Here is a 24,679-nt window from a genome sequence, read left to right as displayed (position 1 = left end):
GCTCTTTGCTGACAGCTGGGAACCTGGACCCTACTTCAGATTCTGTGTCTCCCTCTCTCATTCCCTCCTACTTGCACTCTGTCTGTCTCTCTCTCAAAAATAAATAAAGATTAAGAAAATAAATTAAGAAAATAAATAAAAGGTGGCTAGAAGAAACAAACTATATTGGTCACTTTATGTGAATGATTCAGAAAAGTTTCCATTGAGAAGAATTCCTGTATCTTTATGGTAAAAATGTCTATTGAAAATAAGTATGACATAGATTTCCCTTGTGGTTTAAAATAAGTATTGTTAATTTTCCAAAATCATGTAGGCTGTGACCTATGGGTTTTCGAACTCGTGTAATATCTTAAAGCACATCAGAGAACATAAATCTTTTCTGTGTGCTTTAGATTTTTGCAGTTTTCCCACTGCATAAAAATGAGCAAAATCATCAATATGTCTTTCATAGCTAGAGTAACTATACATAAATATTGGAGCACTGGTAAATTTGTACTTTGTTCAACCCTAGAGTTTATTAATTCTCTTATTAGTCATATATGGTTTTCATAAACTATACTTCATGTATTTTCAAGCTCACTCTATTTATCAAAATTTATCTTCTGTCTGCATAAAGATATGCTTTTTTATACCCTGATTTTGGCAATATTTTTTTTTGCCAACGTCAATTATTCTTCCAGGCTAATATTTCATATTTTTTAGTTCTTTATGATTAACCTAAGTTTTACTTCCTAGGTACATCTTTAGTTCATCTTAAATAAATATTCAAACTGTGTATTTGCTGTGATGGTCAGTTGCAATAATATTAATAACTAATGGAATCTAACATTTACTGAGAGCTTATTAAGTGCCTGACATTTTACTAGCTCTTTAAATGGAATATCTACTTTATCTTCACTATTATCCTATTTCGTACATGAGGAAACTCAGTCTCAGAAAGTTTAATAATTTTGCCCATGAATCTAATGATGATTTATTTTCAGAGCCAGCTCTTATATACTATGATTCCCACAAATTATATGAATTTTGTACAAATTCCAAACTGAAAAAATAAAGGTAATTTTATAATTTCCAAATAAAACAATGCTATTAATAATGATTGTTATGGGACAAAATTGAATTTTATGTTGGACCTTTTGGGAATTACCTTTGAGTTTTTATATTTTCTGTCTGGTATTGAATTTTGAACTACCTTTTGTTACCACAAAAAGTAACAGCAATTTAACCATATTTTTTTTGTTTTCTAAATCTAACTACTTCAGTATTTCTTTCAGCCCCTACACAATTATAGTTAATTTGATACACTCATAAATCAAAAAGTAGAAAAGGTAGTGATTCACTTCAACATGTAATTAAATTTAGCCAAATTTAATTTCTTTATTTTGAATTTAATAATGAACATGCCTTTCCTTGGTACAGTATATATCTCACTAATGTATTTTGATAGGCTCTCCTGTCATTTTCTCTCCCGTAATCCATATTCCTCATCATAGAATCCTCCTATCTACCTCCCTCACCGCCCTTTTTAAATGGCAAGTGGTGCTCAGGTTTGTAGTTTAAGTCGGAGTGCAGCAAACTTGCCCTGAGGCTAGTCAAGCATGCAGTTTCCAAATTCGAAAATTATTTTACAGAAAGTCAGTGTGAAGTCATTCCTTTCCCCCATCTCACCTTCCCACCTTCCAGCATCAAAGCTGATGGCGAGTTGGTATTGTTTCAACCCTGAAGAGATCTTGGACTAGCTGAATTGTGTTTTGGAATCAACACATTAGGGTGATTTTCCCCCCAAAATTAAAAATAAATCCTCTGGCAATTAAACACGATTTTTAAAATTTGTGATTGTGTTTTGTTTTGTTTCATTTTGTTTCCCTATAAGCAGATCTTAGTTGGGTGAACCATGACTGCTTTTCTAAAAACCTGGTGCTTTGAACAAAATGATCAGAATGTAATTTATAGATCCTTTAGTTCTGTTAGAAAGGAAGAATCATGATTCTTATTTCTTCTAAAATGTCTGCATTATATTTTTTATCTGATCAGTAGGCTGAAATGGGCCTCTCATAGCCTAATTTAATCTTGTATAATGGTTTGTAGAGAGAAAATAATTTTCCTTTATAAGTAGATGTTGATTATGGAATATATTCGGTAATAAATGGAAGAACTTGAATTTGCTTTTACCATGTCCATTATATATACAATGTTTTAAAACTAGGTTTTAAAGGCAATTTTCTTTGTTTTAATTTATAGTATGTTGATATTTCAATGAGAGACACATGGTAAACATAATTTTCTTATCCAGATTTTATCATCACAACTCAAAAACATACGTGAAAAAGAGTTTTGAAATCAGTGATTTAAAGTAAGCAGAGACAAACAGGAGTTAGTCTTACTTCATTATCTGGTGAAAGATGTATTTTACCATTTTTTAGATTTCCTTTAATGAAAAAGGATATGGAAGTGTTTGGCTACATCTGTATTTCTGTTTTTGATTTTCCCTAATTCAGAACAGTAACCATGGATCACCAATCTTGCCAAACAAATGCCAATGTCAGGAACATATGCCAGTTATTGTTGTTCATTATATTCCCTATTCTAGACTCTAATTCTGGTTTAACTAATGATCTGAGGGTAAATATTTTCATGGTAATATTGATTTACAGCCATGAATAATATGAGATTCTCCTTATTCTCATCATACACTAGAGTTAACTCCGTGTTTCCCACTCTTCTCTTTGTGAACTTCACCTATTGCAGATCCGTATTTCTTAAAGACACATTGTGAAAATAACAGCAGTGCTTGTTTTGCATCGTGAGCAGAGAACACAGTGGGAAGAAAAGAGAAGCTTTAGTGAATATAAGGCATGAGCAGCCACTGTATTCTGTGCAACTGAGAATTCACCTCTGGCACACCTGGTGTAAGCTCAAGTGGGAGAGAAGAAAACCAAAACAGAAGCAAAAGTGTCTGACAATCAGAGCCAATAGCTGTGTTGCAAGAGGTGATCAGAATTTGAAATTGAAAGTAGAGGGAAAATACTTTGATAAGGGAATGACATATCTCAGCTGCTTAGAAATAAATGCTCATTTCTCTGTAGCGTGACACATTGCAATTTGAGTGGCATAGACACTGGGGAAACCAATTGCCCTTTCATGGCTGGTGGGGAGTGTTGAATCCTTATTTTCCTGATTACTAAGGAAAGTCCAACTTTGAACTTAACAAAACAAGCAGCTGTAACACTTCTTCCAGACACTACGTGTGTGTCACTGACAGATCTGAGATGGATGGTTTTCCTGGAGTCTTTGCAAGGTGGAAAGCAGAGACCCAAGACAAAGCATCAGGCCTAACCAATCCTCAACAAAGGGGAACACTTAAAGGAATAGCGTGCTACTTTAGGATTGACAGGGCTGAGTGAAAGATCCGATCCTTCTCTGATTGTTATTTTATTCAGTTTTCAAGTGTAACCCGTGTGTGCTTGCAAGGTGTAAATATGGTGCATATACATTTAGTGAGGTACCTCCCTTCAATAGATGGCAACTGTTTTATCATCAGAAGTACTGACTTAGCCAACCTTCTCAATCCCCACTTTTCTTGATCCTTTTGAAGAGCATGCTTATTATTTATTATGGGTACTCATATTTATATGCGGAAGTATTCACGTAATTTCTCTCTAAAGTAATGGAACTAATGGAAATATGAAAGATCTACTTAGGCTATGAAATCAGATGATGCTGCTGACCCAGGATAACCAAAAGGTAATGCTCTTGGAACCCAGCTATTATTTTGCATGCAGACAGCTCAGCAGGATGCACTTGCTCTGGGGAACACCACGTGTGGCCTCATGGTGGTGTGAGATCTCATCGTGCGACTGCTCTCTTATGTGAGGCAGGCCAGTTCACGTTTTTTCCATAGCCAGAGACATGAGAAACGGGTGAAGAAAAGTTCTGCTTTTTTTCACTAAAAAAAATGTTTTGTGATCCAAACTTCATATGTGAAGGGAAGAATTAACTCCCAAAAGTCTTAACTTTTTTTTTTATTTTTTTTCAAAAACAGATACTTACCATGGTGTACATTTTAGGTATCTCAGTATCAGGTCTTCATTGCATATTTTGGAAAATACCTTTTACTCTCTTCATTCTCTACTAGGTGTCAAAATAAATTTCTTTCATTTTGGTGGTATGGACTTGTCTAAAGATTCTGCAAGTAGCTTGTGATGGTTTCATGGCTTACTTATCAAACGGAAAGGAAAGATCAAACATTTAATGAACCATGTTTTTCTGTATGATAACAATTCTTTTGAATAATATATCATATAAACTGGTAAAAATGAATGATTCCTTTAGACACTTATCAGTTTCCCAAGTAACTGCATTATGTTCATTTCAAAGGCCACTTTCACCTACTAGAGATAAAATGAAGTGTGAAAATAATTTAATTTCACTGCAATTAACTTAATTTCACTGCTATCAAACAAACTAAAACATGTTTGATTTCTAAAATTTCTGTTCACTGATTTCTTAACCCACAGAAATAGTGTTTCAAGGCTTTTTGTCGATTTCTGTGGAAACTCTGCTATGTTATAGTTTTATTCAAATCTATGACTTGAAAGGAAAGAAGTGTGGACTTTTTTATTTTAAAAAGTCACATCAGACTGGAAACAGGGCTAAAAATAATCCACTCTTCTCATGGTTTTGTGAAAAGAATGTTTCTGCTTTCTTAAAATAAATGAGGACTGTAAGACCAACTGCTAACCAATCTTTGGGGAGCATGTGACAGATGATGTCTGTAAAGCTTGTAGGGTCTCAGGGGAAAAGCGCTATATATAAAGAGAAGAGCTATTAAAAAATAAGTGCTTATGTGAAGGTAAACTGCAGTTCCTAGTTTGAGATTCATATTTTCACAAGCTGAAAATAAGGCCTGAGTAAAAAACATTTGTTGGGCTTGTCAGGGTTGAGACAGTAAGCCTCCTCATTTCAGAATGATGTCCTATGGAAGGAGACCGATGGTTTTCCATCACCTCAGTCCCACCCTTGGTGCAATAAAACACTTGAGTGTTCTGGACAGCTTCCACAACTAGGCACAAACCTCTCTGCTCCTTTACAGTTCTCGGCCTTTCTTCCCCCAGGCCCTCCTTCCTGCAGTCGCATGAGTTTCAGTTCTGAATGTTTGTGTCCCCCACCCTTACCCCTCACGTGTGCCTTGACTCATCATGCCAATGTTTCTGAACACCGTTTTTTCTAATCCCCACCACTTTCTCAAACTGTGAGGCATTATAGTCCCTTCAGCAAAAATTAAAAAAAAAAATTCAACTCTTTAAAAAATATCTTCTTTCTTTAAACTTCTTTACCCTTCACACACTAGATAGAGGAAAATGGATTTTTTTTTCTACGGTTATGTTACCAGGAATGGTAAACTCAGTTCTTGTCTGCAGATAATTCTCAACTCCTAGTTCATGTCACTGTGTCAGGATCTGGTTCCCAATTGCCCTCCATGGATGTCATACCTCCAGTGTGTCATTTCTCTTTTATTATCAGCCACAGAATCCTATCCTAGTCACACATATTATCAAATTTGTCCCTTCTTTTGCTTTTAACACTTTTTAATAATGAATATATAATTGCACATATATAATATTTCATATAAAATAAAGTGATTATTTTTAATTTACTCTTTTAAATGTCAGTATGAAGAAGGGAATGGAAAGATATAGCAAAGGCATTACATGAAGTGCCCAGCTCGTCAAATAGGACCCCAGAATTACTTTGAAGAACAAATCAAAGATCCTACTACCTTGTATTCTAAAGCTCAAAACATTTTTCCAGATACCACTTAACTGTGAGTTTCCAGCAACATGAAATAGTTTCAAGTCCCAACTTTTCCTTGTTTTTGTTTAAGATTACAAGGTAATGTAAACCAACTTAAACACAAGAAAGTTTTGAGCACGAATGTAAAATTATGTTTGTGATACTTCAAATCCACGTGCTTATAACTGGCAATAGGGAGTTTACTATACAACTAGAAACTAAGCAAATTTGATCAAATTATAATGGAGTTGAAATTTATAGCTAGAATACAATATGCTTAATTTAAGTCAATTTGAGTTAGAATGCATATGGAATTTAAGTAGACAGAATTCTCTCTTCCCCACATTCCTTAAAATCTGATATAAAAAGGATTTAGTCTGTATACTGGGTAGCGAATTCTGCACATTTTAAATCATCTGTTTCTAAAAAAAGGGTAGGATCCAGTATAATTTAGAGTCACAGAAACTATAATTTAAGAGCACCAGAATCAAATTTAATCACAGATTGAAAATAAAGGCAGATCAAGAGGATATGTGGATGAGAAACAATGCACATAGAATGACATAGGATGATTTGTCTTCTATGAAATAGTCCATAAAGGATGTTGCAAGAGTCTTTTTCAAAATGAAGGAAAGGTAATTTGGGCACTAGTTCCATCACAGGTGTTTTGGGTTAAGCAGTCAATTACCGTGGGTTTATAGGAGAAAAAAAAAAAGCAAACTGGAATTTATGCAAACATCTTAGAGCGATATCAACATTAGACTGATAAACCCTCAAATGAATGTTTTTCAAACTGTGTATTCTGGAGGGAAACTAAATGCTCAAATTTGGAACCACTTATCCTTATAATATCAACATGCCTCTGAAGAGCTGTTTTATGTCAGAGCCTCCTTTAATAACCTTCTTTTTAAAGAAATAAACATTTTGAAAGTCACATTTTCCGAAAAGAATGGCCTGAGATATAACACTAGTAACTTTGGGATAGATCTTTTGTTTGCCAGTCTACCTTCTCAGTGACTGTAAATTTGAAATGGATGGTTGTACCCTTAGGCACATGTGAATACAATCCCCTGACCCCACTGCTTATACAAAGTCATAAGGGTCAGAGTAGCGGGTCTGAAAGTCTCAAATCTCCAGCTTCAGCTATGGCAAAATTTACTAGGTTAGAGTTCCAGCCTCACATATTTCCCTCTCAGAGTTTTGTGTGAGAATAATAGTCATTTCTTTAGAAGGTATCACCTGAAGCCCGTCTTTACTCACTGTGTGGTTGATGAAACTGAGAAATAATATGCCCATATATTTGCTGCTCAAATGGTTTCATTTCTGTATACTCACTGGGACATTGTCCTGAATTTATACTTTCTGGGTTCACCTTTTTCTTAGGATGAATTCTTTCTCATGAGGCTGCTCTATACTCCATGCCTAGTGCATTAAACCTAGCGACGTTCTAGTTATGCCTAAGCATGCCTAAATCCCAAGGAGCTGAAGGTTGGGCTCAAGCTGGTGTCCTTATCATCCTTTTATTTAATATTCTTTTCACTACCCAAGCCCATTTCCATTTTCACTGTATATCCATCCAATCCTTAACCCTTATATATCTATTGATTTTAGCTAGAAATCAAAAATAAGGATCACCTTTGAAAAATAAAACCACTATGATACACACCTACATAAAATTTTTCTACATCAAATGTTTTAGGGAGGCTTCCTTCTTTATATATTTGCAATACCTAAAACATGCTGGGGCGCCTGGGTGGCTCAGTCGGTTAAATGTCCGACTCTCAATTTCAGCTCAGGTCATGAGCTCATGGTTTCATGAGTTCAAGCTCCGCGGCGGGCTCTGCACTGACAGTGCGGAGCCTGCTTGAGATTCTCTCTCTTCCTCTCTCTCTCTGCCCCTCCCCCACTCACACTGGCTTGGTGTCTCTCAAAATAAATAAAACTTAAGAAATATTAAAAAAATAAGACAAGCTGTACTTTTAAAAAGAAAATTCAACATTTTCAAACACATTTAATAAAAGATTCACTATTTTTAATACATGCAATATAGTCTGGGTCCCATTAGCACTTTTAGCAAAAACAACTGTTCAGCCATTCAAAAGGGTTAGTCAACATGATCAACACAGGTATATTGTGTCTGAAGGGGTGATCACATAGTTACTGTTCTATTGGTGTAGCTCAAGACCCAGAGCAACTGAACAAGCATTAACTTATGGAATCTTAATAGTCACCTCGTTGCTGAAGTAAAAAGGAAACCAAAAGGAAACTTAATAATATCAAAAGTTATTTTAAAGGGAGTTCACATTGGTTTGAAGACTACTTTTCTTCACACACAATATCCACCTTTGTCAAGCCAAGAAACCCATATTTGTAACCAACACACATCTTTACAGTTTTCAGAACGTAAATCTTCAGGGAAGTATTATTTCTGCACAGATAAAAATTAAAACTTTGAAAATCTCTAGAATGATAATAAAAGATACTCTCTAGCAAACCAAAGGAAACTTGGAACTTTGTGTTAAGTGCTTATTTAACTATAAAAGGGGCAGTGTGTGTTGTAATGAATGGAAAACCGATTTTACTCAATTCCATTTGTGAACATCTTGTGGCAACCTATTTTAGTATTAGAGAGATCATATATTAAAAAATGATTTCTGCAGTCACCAATGTATACAAGTAAAAATTTGGTTCCTGTTAAATTAACACTTCATTAAAAAAATCAAAATAAAAGCTCAACAAATACATTTTATGTTGTACTGCAAGATAGAAAAAAATTTTGAAGAACAGATTGCCAGTTATTCTATTCCATAACAGCTAAGTTTCTCAGTTCTTTCTTTCTTTCTTTTTTTTTTTCTTTTGCTGAGCTCTCTGTCACTGGAAACATCTTAAACCAATTTCAAGTGCTACACCTGAATAAACATGTTGTAAAAGTGTTTATGTATTGAAGTGGGTCAGTTCAAGGTATGGTATTTGGCTGGAACTTCTAATTTCTCTTTTTACAGCAAAAGGGCTGCCAGAAGGAGGAAGTCTGAGCTGAATTAATACATTTGTTACAGTGGAAGTCGAATGGAAACTGCTCTGACCACAAATCAAACTGCCTCTTTCATTTATGCCAGTGATAGAGTTTTTCTAAGAAATATAGACTCTGGCATAGAGCCACTGTAAGTTTGCATTTAAAAAGAGGAACCTATATGCTTATTTGTTTAAGGTTTGCTTCTTTGATTATTTGTAAATTCTTTGGTAGGACTGAGCCTAGTGGCGTTTGTGAGGCAGATAGCCATTTTCATAACTGTGGGAACTGAGTTTTCCTGAGACGTTGTAGAACAATTGATGAGGATACGGATGCAACTTGGATTAGCACGCACTCTTCTTTTTTCCCCCCTTTTAACCAATACCTCCACATTTAAAGGACCTCTGTGTCCCTCTCAACAGCTGCACAGCCTCACATGACACAGTCTCATTTTCTGACGGTAGAAGGTCTCTGCACAATACAAGTATACACAAAAGTGTTTACGCTGCCAAAATAAATTTTGTTAAGAGCAAGAGTTTATTTGCTAAAATGCCATTGATGCCGTTTCAAGGACTTGTTTTCCTTCCCTTTTTTCTAAGGTGGGTCAGGTCTTATAATGGACTGAGGTTACTCCACAGTCTTTACTGAATAAATATTTTAAGAAAACATGCTCATCTCTCAGGGGGCGAGGCAGAGTCAATCATGCACATATTTCAAGCCACATTATATATATTACTCTTAAAAGATTGGTAACTTCTGTATCTAGAGTAGAAACTTTGCATGAGTTTTTAGCAATTCTCAACTAAATTTACAACCTAAGGTTAAACAGTTATTCCTCCTTGGGTGATTTTCATAGAACTAGATATCAGACTAGAACTGGAAGATTATATATCTATATATATCTATATATATATATATCTATATATATACATCTATATATATCTATCTATATATATATATACACACACACACGTATCTGAAAATTATATATATATATATTTCTTTATAATCATATATAAATTACATATATTTATATAATATATATAATTTTCAGTGATTTTTTTAAATTAGAAGAGCAGAACAAGAGTGAATTGTCAAAAGGGGAAAATAGTTAACACCTAACTCCTAGAGTATCTGTAGAATCAAATTAATTATCATATAGAAAACACTTAGAAAAATGCCTGGCACATATATTGCCAATGTTCCAAACACATTTGGCATTACTGTAAGTATTAGTATTACTACCCAATGGGAGAGGTTCTTTATCAACATCTACTTCTAGTCTCTAAGACACCTTGACTTCTAATGCATTCCTGGTACAGGCTCTGGTTGCAATCATTCTCTGATACACAACCACACCGACAGCCTCAGAAGGGTCTGGGATGCAGGCTGGTTTAGAGACAAAGGTGAGTCTCCAAACTCACCTGGAGTCTTGTCTCCTTTCTGAGAATCTCCAGGCTCCGTTAACAACCTGTGAAATCCTTTCAGTAAACATCCAGGTGTGTCAAAACTCAGAAAGGGAGGGACTCTGATATTCCATGATTACTTCAAAATACTTCTGAGGTCGAGAAAGAACTGGAATTTAAAGCAAACCTCCATCCCCAGCAGGGACTTGCAGAATGACCCGTGAGGAGCTTTTAGTGGAGCTATAGCTTTGTAAAGTTTGCTGGGCACAGGCCAGAGGTGAAGGGGGAAGGCTATCAGCACTAATTAACACTTGAAAGGCGTGCAAAAGCTGGAGAAAGTAGAAACACCCAGCCAGCCATTCGGCTTTTATCACTTAGAGGAAAATTATAGGGCATTTAATGCAGAAGAGCCCGTAGCTAATATTTTTGAAATTGTTACTTAATGTGGACATTTCCAGGCTGATGGTAGTCAAGCCTTTCCATATAAAATATTGCTGACTTCCAGGTCTGAGAAGGATCAGCTAGTGAAGGCAGCCTGAGGGTGTTCTGTGGTGAAGAATGAAGCAAAATGGAAAACCAAGCATGGATAATTGTCTGTAACAGCAAACTCTCAATGTTTATAAAAATCTGTGGCCTGCAAAGAAAACATTCTGATCATGTTTTAAAAAGTAATGTTACTTTTTCAAAGTACCCTCAGAATTCATTCACGGCAGGTAAACTTTAGCTCTTTTCATAAACCAAGTGCTTGTGCGTTCCATTCTAGGACGAAGTATCAATGTAAAATCCGCTGGTCTCGTGGGAAGACATGGGCCTCAGTCAAAACAACCGTTCATGGTGGCCTTCTTCAAGGCAAGTGAGGTACTTCTTCGATCTGTGAGAGCGGCGAACAAACGGAAAAATCAAAACCGCAATAAATCCAACTCACATCAGGACTCCTCCAGAATGTCCAGTGTTGGAGGTAAGATAAAACCAGAGCAGCAGTGTGTGCAGAGAGTTATGGGGTCATATGTTGCAAATCAAGTAGCCACAATAAATTTACCCTTTGGATATACCTTTGTTTGGTCTATTAAATCATGCAGCAATGTTTCGAACATCCTCAGAATGTTTCATCACTGAATCACTCAGTTGTGCATTTCAAAGTAAGTACGACTCGCCTTTGTATGTTGAAAGATTCAGTTCAAATTAAAATCAAGCTGGCAGTAATAAAATTATGAAATGGCTACGTCAACAGAGTCTAGCCAAAACTGAAGTGCACAACTTGCTGAGTTGACATCTCCCAGAACCTCTCAAATATGGATGGGTAACCAGGTAGATTCAACAGAAAAATACTTCTTTAGTACTTGAAGCGATACATGTGAATCATGCAGTTTACATTTTTTTTTCTGACAATAAAAGGACAGATTAAATGGAAATTAAGATAATATTTCCATTTCCACTAATTATTTGGACGCTATTGTCTAGATAATCTGCTTTAAGTGTGTGTATGTACGTACACACATACGTATAACACTTAATAACAAAATATTACAGATGCACAATTATCCCAATGTACTTGCAAGTTAATCTATTAATTGATAGAAAAGGAAGATAAAAATACAGTAGCTTGGAATGAATGGTTAACTGCCAAAATCTGAAGTTATTGAATCATATTATTTATACCAGTAAGTACCTTGTTTAGTCCAGGCTGCGAACAGATTTTCGTAAGCCTTTCTTAGATGGAAATGATGGCTATTTTATTCCAAGAAATTTTCTTTATCTATAAAAAATAAATCTGTTTGAAGGGGAAAATTTACCCTAGAACATCCCAACTGAGTACAATATGTTTGTTCATTTGAAAAGTATGTGTTCTATGTTAATGGCCACCATATGGAGTGTACTTGCCAGGCACAATGGATGAGCTGGTGAACAAAACAGACAAGATCCCTGCATATGGTATTCAAACAAATTAGAATGCTTTACTCTTCCAAAAAGACATTCAGACAATATTTGCCATTATTCCTGCAATCTTCATTTTTTTTCCCTCAATCACTTGAAACTGACAAATCATACTGCACTTTTTTGTTACTCACATGTATATGTGTGTTAAGAAATGATTATAAATAAAACCAAAATAATACGTTTTATTAAGTTTTTTACACCTGGGACGCTCCACAAACATACTAAGCTGGAGTTCACTGGAAGCTTCCTAAGAAGTCTATTTGATGTATCCAGCAACAGAAATGGGGATAGATTTCTTTATGAAATTACATTTTACTAAACTACATACTACATATAGAGCAATGCTTTAAAATGATTTTTCAACAAATAAGTTTAGCCATATTTTTCACTTGAAAGTAAAACATGATATTTGTGCCTTGTTACAAAGCTATTTTATAAAGATCTTCACAAGATATTTAGTTTGGCAAAAATTATAATTGCTTCATATGAAAGATGGAGAAAAATAACTTTCTAAGACCTTTTCTTCCCTGTAAATACTAGCCTGTCAAAGTTGTATATTTTTCTTTTCATGTAGAATGGTTCTGAAATTGGTTGAAATGTTTTTAATTTGATGTAGCAGACTGCATTAAGAAAAAGTTTTGTTAACCATGGATAGAATAGTGAATAATTTTTTAGGAAGTCACAAAGGGAAAAGTGCAAGTTGCATACTTATTATTGGAGCTTGTAACGACTGTGGCAGAGGCGTTCCAGAGACTGAAATCATCAAAGTTCTTTTCCCTGTTGGTGAACTCTATTTATCTTCTCTTTCTGACTACAAGTAACAAATGTACTTCTATAACTAGAGATGAATAAAACACATGGAGCAGAAATCATGTAACTTTTCACCAGTTTCCTAACACTGTTTAGAGTACAAAATTATTCTAATACAGACCAATATTTTCTTTTTGAAAAGTTTGTCATTGGCAGCCATTTCTGTGAAATATGTGGTAGATGTTTTGGAGCATGTTCATATTTTGATAATAAGAAAGAAAGTAGCTGGTTTGTGTCTAGGAGACGTAACCTTTCAATAGGTAGTAATCAAGCAGACGGGAAGAAGTCTCATAGGATTTGGCCTAACAGACAGGGGTTTAAGGAAAGGGAATGCTAATATAAACACAAAATTTGATACTTAGGAGACTTGAAATGCCAGTGAAATTTTAAAATTATTCAAATATAAATAATAAGTGCTGTAATAGCACTAAGCCTTTACAATAAATTACTGTTTGAAGACTACATGGCTAAGAAAGAAGCCAATGGGGGAAGAGAGTTGTATTAGATGTTTACCTGATTGCATTTTGTTCTTCTCCAAAGCATATTGCCAAATGTCAAAAGTCTCAGTTAATGCAGGAGAATTAAAACCCAGGTCATTCTCACTTTCTCTACCCAATTTCTTTTCTCTTTCAAAGATTCTTGCCTTCCAACTTCTTAGTAACCCTTTGTTCTGTAGGCTTGCTCTATGGAAGAGCCTAGAACATTGTCTAGCACAAAATAGGAATTGTTAAGTAAATTAATGTGTCCATTGTATGGAGAAAATTAAATTCCTCTTTCAGGGGAGTATATACAGTGCCACAGTGCCCAGATTTTCTGTAGAACCTGTCCCTCTTTGTTTCTGTTCAGATTTTTGGCAAGGAGTTTGAGCAGACACATTGCGGGAGATATTGCCTCCCCATGAGGCAGCACAATGGATGTTTATTTGAATTTTACATGTGGAGGAAGAAACTGGAAGTAATAGCTATTTTATTAGTTAGGTTAAAAACGCTATATGTACTAGGTTGATAAGATTGTAAAGAATCTGCTGAGAACAAGATGCTGTTCTAAGGACTATATCAGTGCTGAAAAGAATAGAGTATTAAGAATTTGGAAGAACTGTAAGACAAATGACAAGTCCTCGTTCACTGCAGATCTTGAAAAGTCTGCTTATTGTGTGCTGGATACTCAGTGTAGTTGAAGGTGAATCCAGTCATTAGTTGCTCTGCCTAAGATCTTGGTGATTTCTTAGGCCAACTAGTTCAAAGAGTCATTGGAATGGAAACATTTTGTATGTATTTTCAACTCTGATAGGCACTATCTTTTGCCTAATACATACAGTATAAAGTCATGCCTCTTGGACAGACTGCTGTTAATCAAAACCAGAAAGAACAATTAATTACAATTATTTCCCCAAAAGGTTTTATATCGTAATTAACACATATTTTCATTACTTAAAAATAAGCAAATAATAACCAAAACTAAAATTCTCTCTAGATCCCCTAAATACTTTTGAAATAGATTGCTCTGATATACATATCAACATGGTATTTGTACTTCTTTGTACATGTATTTGCAAATCTTTTCCTCATTATATACATCTCTTGTGGAGAATATATTTTTATTATATGTTTTTAATTATGTAAATTATATATCTTATGTAGTTTTCAGGACTATTTTAGAGCAGTTTTAGGCTCACAACAAAATTGAGAGGAAGGTACAAAGATTTCCCACATACCGCTGCTCCAGACATGCTTAGCCTCCCCCATTATCAACGTTACTCATTAGAATGGTGACTTTCTTACCAAGGATGAATCACAAGGAAGAATCTATAATTTTTCAAAGTTCATACTTTATATCAGGGTTAACTCCTGGTGTTGTACCTTCTGTGGGTTTGGGCAAATATATAACGACATGTATCCATCATTATGATATCATACAGAGTACTTTCATTGTCCTCAAAATCCTCTTTCCTTTGGCTATTCATCTCTCTCTCCCCTTAGAAACCACCAGTCTCCTTATTGTCCTCAAAGTTTTGGCTTTTCCAGAATGTCATAGAGTTGGTTTTATGGATTTTTTAAAAAACAATATGTCTCAGCCATCTTTCAAATAGAGTGACCTCATTCTTTTTAACTGTTGCAATATTGTCAGCAGTGTGTGTGTCAGGGTAGATTTAGTCATGCCACTCTTAAACAGCATTTTGGTTGTTTCCAAATTGGGGCTCTCAAGATCACGGTTGCAGTGGAAACCCTACAAGGCTGCACCTGTGAGAATGTTTCTAATTCACTTGATTTATTTAATAGTTAACACTAAAAACGGTTATTGTGCCCTGAATCATGCAAAATTTTGGAAATCCCTCCTAAAGCAACAATTATTTTTGTGCATATATTATCTATCTGTACATTTATTTATCTGTTATCTATTTAGGATTTTGTCATTTAATCCTGAGTTCACCATTTACTATTTGTAAAATCTTGGACAAGATGTCACCTCTCCCTATCTCTGTTTCTTCATCTGTAAAGTGAGAATGTTAATAGTATTTGCCCCCTCAGATGAGAATTAAATTAATTCAATGAACTAATTAATTAAATGAATTAAATGAATTAATATTAACAAAAAACTGAGAACATTGGTACATGGCTTATTTGGTATAAGCCATTATCACTGTTAATTCTTATTGAGTTATATGGTTTGGTGTTTCAGAACTGGTGCATAAAGAGTTCAGACTCTTATATCAGAGAAAACTAGAAGCTCTCTCCCTAAAAAGTACCAATATTCCTGTTTATTGGAGTTTCTTGGTCTTTGAGACTTCAGAAGCAAGAAGGATTTTATTTTTTTTTTTAATGTTTATTTATTTTTGAGACAGAGAGAGACAGAGCGTGAACAGGGGAGGGGCAGAGAGAGAGGGAGACACAGAATCTGAAACAGTCTCCAGGCTCTGAGCTGTCAGCACAGAGCCCGATGTGGGGCTCGAACTCACAGACCGTGAGATCATGACCTGAGCTGAAGTCGGACGCTTAACTGACCAAGTCACCTAGGCGCCCCACAGGAAGGATTTTAGAGGCCTTCACTAATTTTGCCAGTCTATCTGAGCAATTAATTATATAAAATAAATTCGTCAATAGACATTAATGGATTGTGTCTGTTGCCAATTCTCTGTCTAGAAAGAATCCATAGAGAGAATACATCTGGGCATGATTTATTGTAAAATAAATGTATTCAATATTAAATAAGTACCCATTGGGGCACCTGGGTGGCTCAGTCTGGGGCTCAGGTCATGATCTCATGGTCCGTGAGTTCGTGAGTTTGAGCCCCACTTTGGGTTCTCTGCTGTCAGCACAGAGCCTGTTTTGGATCCTCTGTCCCCCTCTCCCTGCCTCTCACTCTCTCTCAAAAATAAATAAACATTAAATTTTTTTTAAATAAATAAGCACCCATTGTGCAATAAGCACAGTATTAACTATATGCTGATAAAAATGGATAACTAAGGAATTTGCCTCTTAAAAACCACTCCCACAGACAATAGGAAAGACATGAGAGTTAGTAATTATTAGGAGGTCAATTCTATTAGAGTAGATATAAGGTAGTGTAATAGTAGGAAGGAGTGAGCACCTAAGCAATACCAAGTATGGCTCAAAAGACTTCATGAGGGATTTATATGAGAAATAATAGACATTTTCCAGAAATGGAAAGGGAGGTGAAGCCATTTCAGATGGATGTGCAGTTACAGAGCCATGAATCCATGTTAAATATCTGGGCATGCAAGTTGCTTTGTGTGAGAGGGGTGAGAAAAACTAGAAAAGTATGCAGGAACCAAATTATAAAGAGTAGGGTATGTGATAGTTAGGAACTATGGTGTCTTCATCCGGAAATTGGAAAAAGGAGTACCATAATCAGATATGCATTTTAAAAAGTTAAACTTGGCATCAGAGTGAAGGATGGGATGCCAAGGGAGGAAATCGAAAGCCCAGATAATGACTAGGAGGCTAGTCCAACACTCCAAGTAGCAAAGATTATAGATTGGAGAAAGGGGAAGTGGAAACCAAAACATGTGGGATGGGGCCAGCAGCGGGTGGTGAGACAGGCTTTGGGAGATGAGAGTGTCAAGAATAAGTGGAAGGTATAGGAAAATGATATGGATACGAGCCCAGATTGTTAGATGAAGCTTAGGACTTGACAGTGACACAGAAAATAAAGTAAAAGAAAAAAAATAGAGCTTCCTGTGGGAGCATCAGTACTTTAAATATAAGCAAGGACAAAAAGCAATTCCGTAAAAGAGACAGAAGACTATGGTGAGAGTTGGAGGAGGAAAGCAGGGATGAACTGTTATCCTAGGTCAAAGTTACTGGAAGAGGATGTTGAGGAAGTGTGAGGTAACCAAGAGAGCACGGGGTTTCCAAAAGGTTATCTAGACTAGAAATGGGTCAGTCAATGGGCTTTGTGGACTAATGTAGTGTAAGACATGAAGAAGAAAGAAAGAAAATCAAGAAACTTACTAAACGTTCTCACTTAGGCCACTAGGTGACAGTGATCTTGTTAACCAAAGTAGTGATCTGAAGGGTAGCATCTTAAGAGTGTAAGGTCAGAAGTAAAAATAGTGAGTAGGAGGCATTTAGGAAGCTTTTATTTAGAAATGCCTGGTGGGGAGTTGGAAACTCAGGTTTGTGGACAGTTTTTACATCAGTAAGTTCAAAGTTGAAGATATTAGTTGGATCACCCACATAGATGCCTTGCTAACCAGAATTCAACAAACAAAGCAGATAGTTATTATTTTGTTGTAATCTGTTCTGTGTCAGACATTTGTATGTAGAATAACACAGTTACTGCTACACAAATCAATAACAGTAGTTCCTAGCGGATTGTGCATAAATTCAAGAGAGGGATTCATTGGCTATAGAAGATGGTGATTAAGATAGAATGGCGGTGGCATTTTGAAAATCCCTTATCTTTGAAAGGGATTGTTATGTGTTTGGAGTTTATCATGAATTTCTGTACCCCCCAGTGCCATATCAAGATTTACATTATCAGTCTATTTTAGTATTATTCCTGCTTCTTTACCTCTTAGACCTTCATTCACTTGTCATTTCCATTTTCTATAAATTAGTGAAAACCCTGCTGCTTAGATGCTGACTTCCATTTTTCTGTTGGGCCCTGAGCATGAGAATGCTAACACCTCTTTTAGTTTGAAGCATAGTTTCTCATCATATTTGACTTATTTAAGCTTTTGACATGCTTGAGTGTTAAATTGTGTTTTGGGTATTTTTTTTTCTTTTCTTTATAGGTATGTCTATATTTCACCCACTGAAGAAGCTCATACTAGATTTGAAAGAAAGAAAGAAAGAAAACCCATACTGGTATATGGAGTTGTCTGGATTTAATTTTTCTGGCCTACTTCATAGCTCAACTAACCCATGTCTATTTACTTGAATGTTTGTTTTTCAGAGGCTAGTAGACAGACCATTGAAGTCCTATGTAGAGTTCAGGATTATTGATTTTTGCTACTTTTAACCTCCATATTTTTTTCACAATTTTTTTCTAAGACAAAATAACTCCTTAAAAGAAAAGATTAAACTTGCACTGTTTGCAGAAACTGATCATAAAGAAATTTGCATAAAGTATTTAGCAATATTTGCAATATTGGCACTGGTTTCTCAATATTATTACCGTTATGAGACAAAACAAAGAAATGATGCATTTGTAACACCTCCATTGTGGTTGAGGAATGTTAGCATACTTTTCTAGTGTGGTTGTGGCAACAGAACATTTTAATAATTTCTGGCAGAATTCTTCATTTTTCAGCAGGTTAATCTACAGTGGCATTATGTCCCTTTCATTATAATTTTCAAAGAGCTGTCAATCAATAATTTTTAAAGATATAAATTTAATTTCCTTGCCCTTCCTCCTTTAGTTTATTCTGCCAACCATTTATAGTAAACCTAATTGTAGGCTTAGCTGGTTTTGGTACCACATTCACCTCACTCATCCATTAATTTTTATTTCTGACAGAATAAACATATGGTCCTAATGCTTTATGAAATCAGACTCTTGGAACCAGATTCTGTTATAAATTTCATTGCTCGTTACCTTTATGCGATGTTACATTATATACATCACTTAGCCTTCATGAAAAGTTGCATAGATGGAACAGATCTATTTGACTTTTAAGTTTTACTTTCTCTTTTTATAAACATGGAATTCATGTAACCATATATGTAGTTTATGGCTTTTCATATATACTTGTATGTGTTATTGGCTACAATGTCTTTATTCATATTTGATGGTTTTAATTAAGACAAGGATGAATGAATAATATTCCTGTTATTGTCTAATGCAGGGGTTGGCGAAGTAAGGACTCATGGCCTCTTTTTGTATGACCCAATTTCTAAGAATAGGTTTTACATTTTTAAATGTTTGAAAAAGACTCAAAAGAAGGATAAAATTTTGTTTCCTGTAGAAATCATATGAAGTTCAAATTTTAGCCTCCATAAGTGAAGTTTTATTGGAATATAGCCATATCTATCCATTTACATTAGTATATAGCTGCTTTCACGCTGTAGTGGCAAGGTTCACTCATTGTAATGGTAGACCCCATAGACTAAAATATTTACTATCTTTTTAAAGAAAAGGTTTTCTGACCCCTGGTCTACTGCATTTCTGACTTTTATTTTCTTATGAATTTCAAAAATTTATAGAATCAAAATAACACCAGAATCAATTATTTCTTTTCCCTAAAAATTACACAGGCAACTATTCCATTTCATGTTCTTGTATTTGCTGTTACAGCATGCTTGTCCAATTTTGTCCTGGGCAAAATTGATTCCCTGTGCAATTCTTATTCTTCCCCAAGAAGAATTTGCCCAAAGAATAAGAGTGCTGTATTCTGTATGGCCCAAAGAATATTCTTTGCCCAAAGAATAAGAGTGCTGTATTTCAAATACGTTCTCTTTTCTCCATTTTCTGTCATTGTCTACATATTTAATTTGTTTTAATAAAGTTAATTGCACAGCAGGGATAACTCTGATCTAGAAGTAAAAAAGCCTGAGTTCAATATTTAATCATTATTTTGTTTTCTAGGCAGAGATTTTTAAAAATCCTTTTTTAATTTTTTAAAGTATATTTATTTATTTTGACAGAGACAGAGACAAGTGCGAACAGGGAAGGGACAAAGAAAGACAGAGAGAGAGAGAGAGAGAGAGAGAGAATCCCAAGCAGCCACCATGCTGCCAGTGCAGAGCTAGATGCAGGGCTCAAACTCACCAAACTGTGAGATCATGACCTGAGCCAAAACCAAGAGTAGGATGCTTAACAGCCTGAGCCACCCAGGCGCCCCTCTAGGCAGAAATTAAATAAATAACTACATGAAGTAACTGTGAAAAGTGGATGGCAAGACCTGCTAAGACAGACTCCATGGATCTTTGAAATGTCTACATTTTCATTAGAGGTTGAGAATAATTAAACTGGAAGGTGACATCTTAAGACAGACTACTCTGTGTAGTAAACAACTACACTGATTTAACAGAGATGACTGTCAGAGTGAATGTAGCAGTTGTTCCTAAAAGAAAGAAATAGCTGTCTTCTTTGAAAATAAGTTATTTTGCTGGCTCCCTTACCCTACATTTTTTCCTCTTTCATATGTCATATTGGAAATAATAAAAAATGGGTTGGTATTTTGAATGTTATTTGTATAAAGTGTGAGTAAGCTCTAAGGAAGGCAACATAGAGTTTCTATAAAGTTCTGTGTTTCTTTGATGTTTTGCTTTAGTCTGGATACAATATGGAGGCTCTCTATTTAACCTTAATTCTTTTTTAAAAAATTCTTAATTCTTTTAAGTAATTATAAAAGATTGTGAGTTTTGCGAATTATATTCTAAAATATATAAAGGAAATAATATATTTCCTTTGCTTCAAGTTATTTGTGGAACACATTGAGGAATTCATGTATATATTCCTCAAATATTTATTGAGTACCTACTATATGTCAGAAACTATTTCTGAAATGTGGGATATATCAGTGAACCAAACAGAACCAAACAAGATTTTGGCCCTCTGGAACTTATACTCTAGTGGGAGGAAACCGACAAGAAACAATGTACATAATAAATGAATAAAAGGTATAGCATATTAAAAGATGGTAAGTGAAATGGAAAAAAAAAATAAGAGCAAAGTGAGGGATATCAGGAATATCATGGTGGGAGTTGTGATCTTAAATAGGGTAGTTAGTGAAGGCTTCACGGACAAGATGAAGCTTAAGTGAAAAGTTTAGGAATGCCTATAGCTTCTTCAACCTTTGGATATATATAACTTTTGGATATATCCAAATCCAAGGGGTAGGCATTTCAGGGAGAGAGAAGAGTGAGTATAAAGGCCCCTAAGATGGGCGGAAGCTGACCTGGGTAGAAAACAGCAAGGAGGTATAATGGCCAGAATGGAGTAAAGGAGAAGAAGTTTAATAGGAAATGAGTGAGAGAGATGATGGGGTCAAATCATACAGGAACTTGTAAACCACTGTAAAGATATTTCACTTAGTGATATGGGGAGACCAGAGTGGGACTTTTTGCTGGGGAGTGATAGCATTTGATTTACTTGTTAGAAGGTCTACTTGACTGCTTTTGTTGTAGAAGAGCAAGAACAGAAGCAAAGGGAATTAGGAATGGGAATATTGCAGTAATTCAGGCGAAAGCTGACGTGGCTTGAACCAGGACTAGTCATGGAGGTGGTAAGAGTAGGTGGATTTTGGACCATTTCGAAGGTAGCATGTGTAGGGTTTCTTGGCAGGCCGGATGTAAGAGCAAGGGGAAAAAGCAGAGTCTATTTTGACACTTTCTCTCTTTTTTGGGGGGAAGCTGCCATCAGTCAAAAATGGAGGGGTTTACAGATTGGACAGGTTTTGGGAGAACATCAAAAGCTCAACTTTGAGTATTCTGAATTTAGTGAATTAAAATCAACTCAGTAAGATCCCAGTTAGTACCTTCCCAGTGTCTACCTCATGGAAGATGTTAAAAAAACATTGTATGAGCATTTAATGTATACAAATATAAGAAGTACCACTACAGTGTGAAATAATAAATGAGCATTCATTGAGCAGCTAGTACTCAATGAATGGCAGGCATCAGACCGTGCACCATAAAGCAGGGAGTCTAACTAAATTCTTGTTAGAACCTCAGAAGGTAAATGGTATCTTCTACATTTTACAGAAGAAGAAACTCATGACAAGTGATTTGCCTAAAGTTCACATAATTAATTAGGTGGCTCTGGCTTCAAACTCCTAGTTTACGATTCAAACTCCTAGTTTACAACTTTAAATACAGCTTCTTCTTAATTTTATCAGTGATCTCACAAAAGAAACATTATGATACCTGATAAGCTGCCTTGTCTTTAAAATCTGATTTTTACCTTCAGATTATAATACAAGTGAACAAAAACAAGCCTGTAAGAAGCATGAACTCTATGTGAGTTTCCGGGATCTGGGATGGCAGGTAAGAATGGTCAGTTAACTAGGGTGCTTCTTTCCCATTTTATTATAAATCCAGAGTTATTCATAATCTTTGTTAGTAATATTTCCAATATATTAACCAATTATATTTGATATGACTATTCAGTATATAAGTTACCCACATCATTTTTATTTCTCTCTTGTCCTTTTGCCATTGAAACATCATTATTAGGGTTTACAGTAAAAAAACAACTACACTGAAGAAGAAACATAATCCTATGATACTTAGAAAGTGGAAAAACAGGTGCTGTTGTTTACATATCCCAAAGTTTTAATTTTATACCAATTTTTCAGATTTACTTGAGTAACAGCATTTGCCCCCTTATGGTCTCAAACTCAAGAGCTAAGAAATAGAATCCTTGTCTATAATGTTATTAATAAGTAGATCTACAGAAAAAAAACATTTTTCTTGAACTTAAAAAATCTTATTGCTGTCTTTTACAAGTGCTTCACAAAGAGGGTGAGGAAGAGAATTTAACCAAAATAGTTTTTTTTAATTTTTCTAATTTTTTTTAAATTTATTTTTGAGAGAAAGACAGTACTAGTGGGGAAGGGGCAGAGAGAGAGAGGGAGACACAGAACCCAAAGCAGGCTTCAGGCTCTGAGCTGTCAGCACAGAGCCCAACGGGGCTCAAACCCACAAACCGTGGCTTTGACCTAAGCCAAAGTTGGATGCTTAACCGAATGAGACACCCAGGTGCCCCAACCAAAATAGTTTTTAATGGCTTTATGTATTGATAGTTTAAATTGAAGTTTTTAGATTATATTATCCGATTATAATGGATTTGCAGAATTTGAGTTATCTCATTGAAAAGTAATAATAAAATGTAAGCATTTAAAAATTTTATGATAAACCTTCAACATGATTCATTCAGTAAGTTTATATTTGGACCAAGTTTTACTTCTTGGGGGAAAAAAAATCAGGACAACCATTCCACATGCCAATTTTTTGGCTTCCTAAAAAATTTCATGTGCCTTTCTCAAGAGTTTGCTCCAAATTATTTCTTCTAAGGAGACTATAAAGTTAGCACATGAATGGAAAGAAAAACAGAAAAAGGAACAAATATTAAAGCTTTAGGAGGTTGTCAGACTTCTAAAACCAGGAATGAGTTATTAAGAAGTAATGGGAATTATCTCAATTAAGTTTATTCTTCTTTTCCTTTCTGGTTCACTTGAACTTTCCAAAGTTCATAATTTCCTGTTTAAACAATATTTACAATGCTATTTAATGATTATGGTTTTATTCATGAATACATGAATTAATACATACTATGAATATCCTACATAGCAACCTCTTGGGAAAAATTACAGAGGGCAATTTCTTGTGAAAATATTTATACTTGTGTTGTAAACTTGAACCTAAAAATAAATTAATGGCTTGAGGGAGGCTGTCATGTTAGAATAATTGTTGGATGAAGAAGAGAAACCTATCTAAACTAAATATGGGTATTCTTCAAGAATTACTTTATTTTTATTTTGGTGATTTCTTTTCTCCTCCTCCTCCTCCTCCTTTGTTTTGTTTTGTTTTGTCTTCTGTTTATGTGTGTGTGTGTGTGTGTGTGTGTGTGTGTGTGTGTGTATTTTAGGACTGGATTATAGCACCAGAAGGATATGCTGCATTTTATTGTGATGGAGAATGTTCTTTTCCACTCAATGCCCACATGAATGCCACCAACCATGCCATCGTTCAGACTCTGGTATGCTTTGTTTTTGTAGAATTGAAAGTGGTTTATGATGCAAGCATCATATAAAAGTTATTTTAAAGGGAAGCATCCATTTATAGCTATAAATGTATGATTTTTTCTTTTAAAACTCCTTTGGTATTTTTTAGAGCCAAACTAACAATTGTGGATATAGTCAGGACATTTGGGCTTGTTTAAAGAATAATCCTGATTCCAGAATGGGGAAGGATTCAGCTAGGAAAATTGGAGTAACCACATGAAGTAGTCACTCTGCACTGATTTCTTCACTATGCAATATGACTAACCACACAGGTTCCCAAGGGCCATTTCTAACCTAGCAATTCATTAGTAATCATTGCAAAAACATTGAATAATAGCCTTACTGAATTTCATCTGAGCGCTTTTACTCTAATTATTTAAGAATGTTCCACAACATATTTTCATATTATGAAAGTTCTTCGAATAGAATGTAAGTAGAAGACTCGTTTCTATTTCTTGATACTAGGTTTCTTTTGTTTGTTTGTTTGTTTTAAATAATCTTTAAGGTGGATTTAATCTTCTTTTCATCCCT

At 35.1% G+C, this 24,679-nt stretch overlaps 1 protein-coding gene across 1 annotated transcript in view; it reads left to right on the top strand.

Moving 5' to 3' along the window:
* The window catches only part of BMP5 (bone morphogenetic protein 5), a 116,307-nt gene that overhangs the window by 86,764 nt on the left and 4,864 nt on the right, over positions 1-24,679 (top strand). The window contains exons 4-6 of the mRNA XM_040473801.1: positions 10,973-11,167; positions 22,333-22,409; positions 24,013-24,123. Of these exons, the coding sequence (XP_040329735.1) occupies positions 10,973-11,167; positions 22,333-22,409; positions 24,013-24,123 (383 nt within the window). The remainder of the gene's footprint in view (positions 1-10,972; positions 11,168-22,332; positions 22,410-24,012; positions 24,124-24,679) is intronic.

Source organism: Herpailurus yagouaroundi, unplaced genomic scaffold (assembly GCF_014898765.1).
Source record: "Herpailurus yagouaroundi ecotype Mexico unplaced genomic scaffold, PumYag 139, whole genome shotgun sequence".
Classification (NCBI taxonomy): domain Eukaryota; kingdom Metazoa; phylum Chordata; class Mammalia; order Carnivora; family Felidae; genus Herpailurus; species Herpailurus yagouaroundi.
Note: the sequence above shows the minus strand (reverse complement) of the source record. Positions and strands in the feature narration are given on the sequence as shown.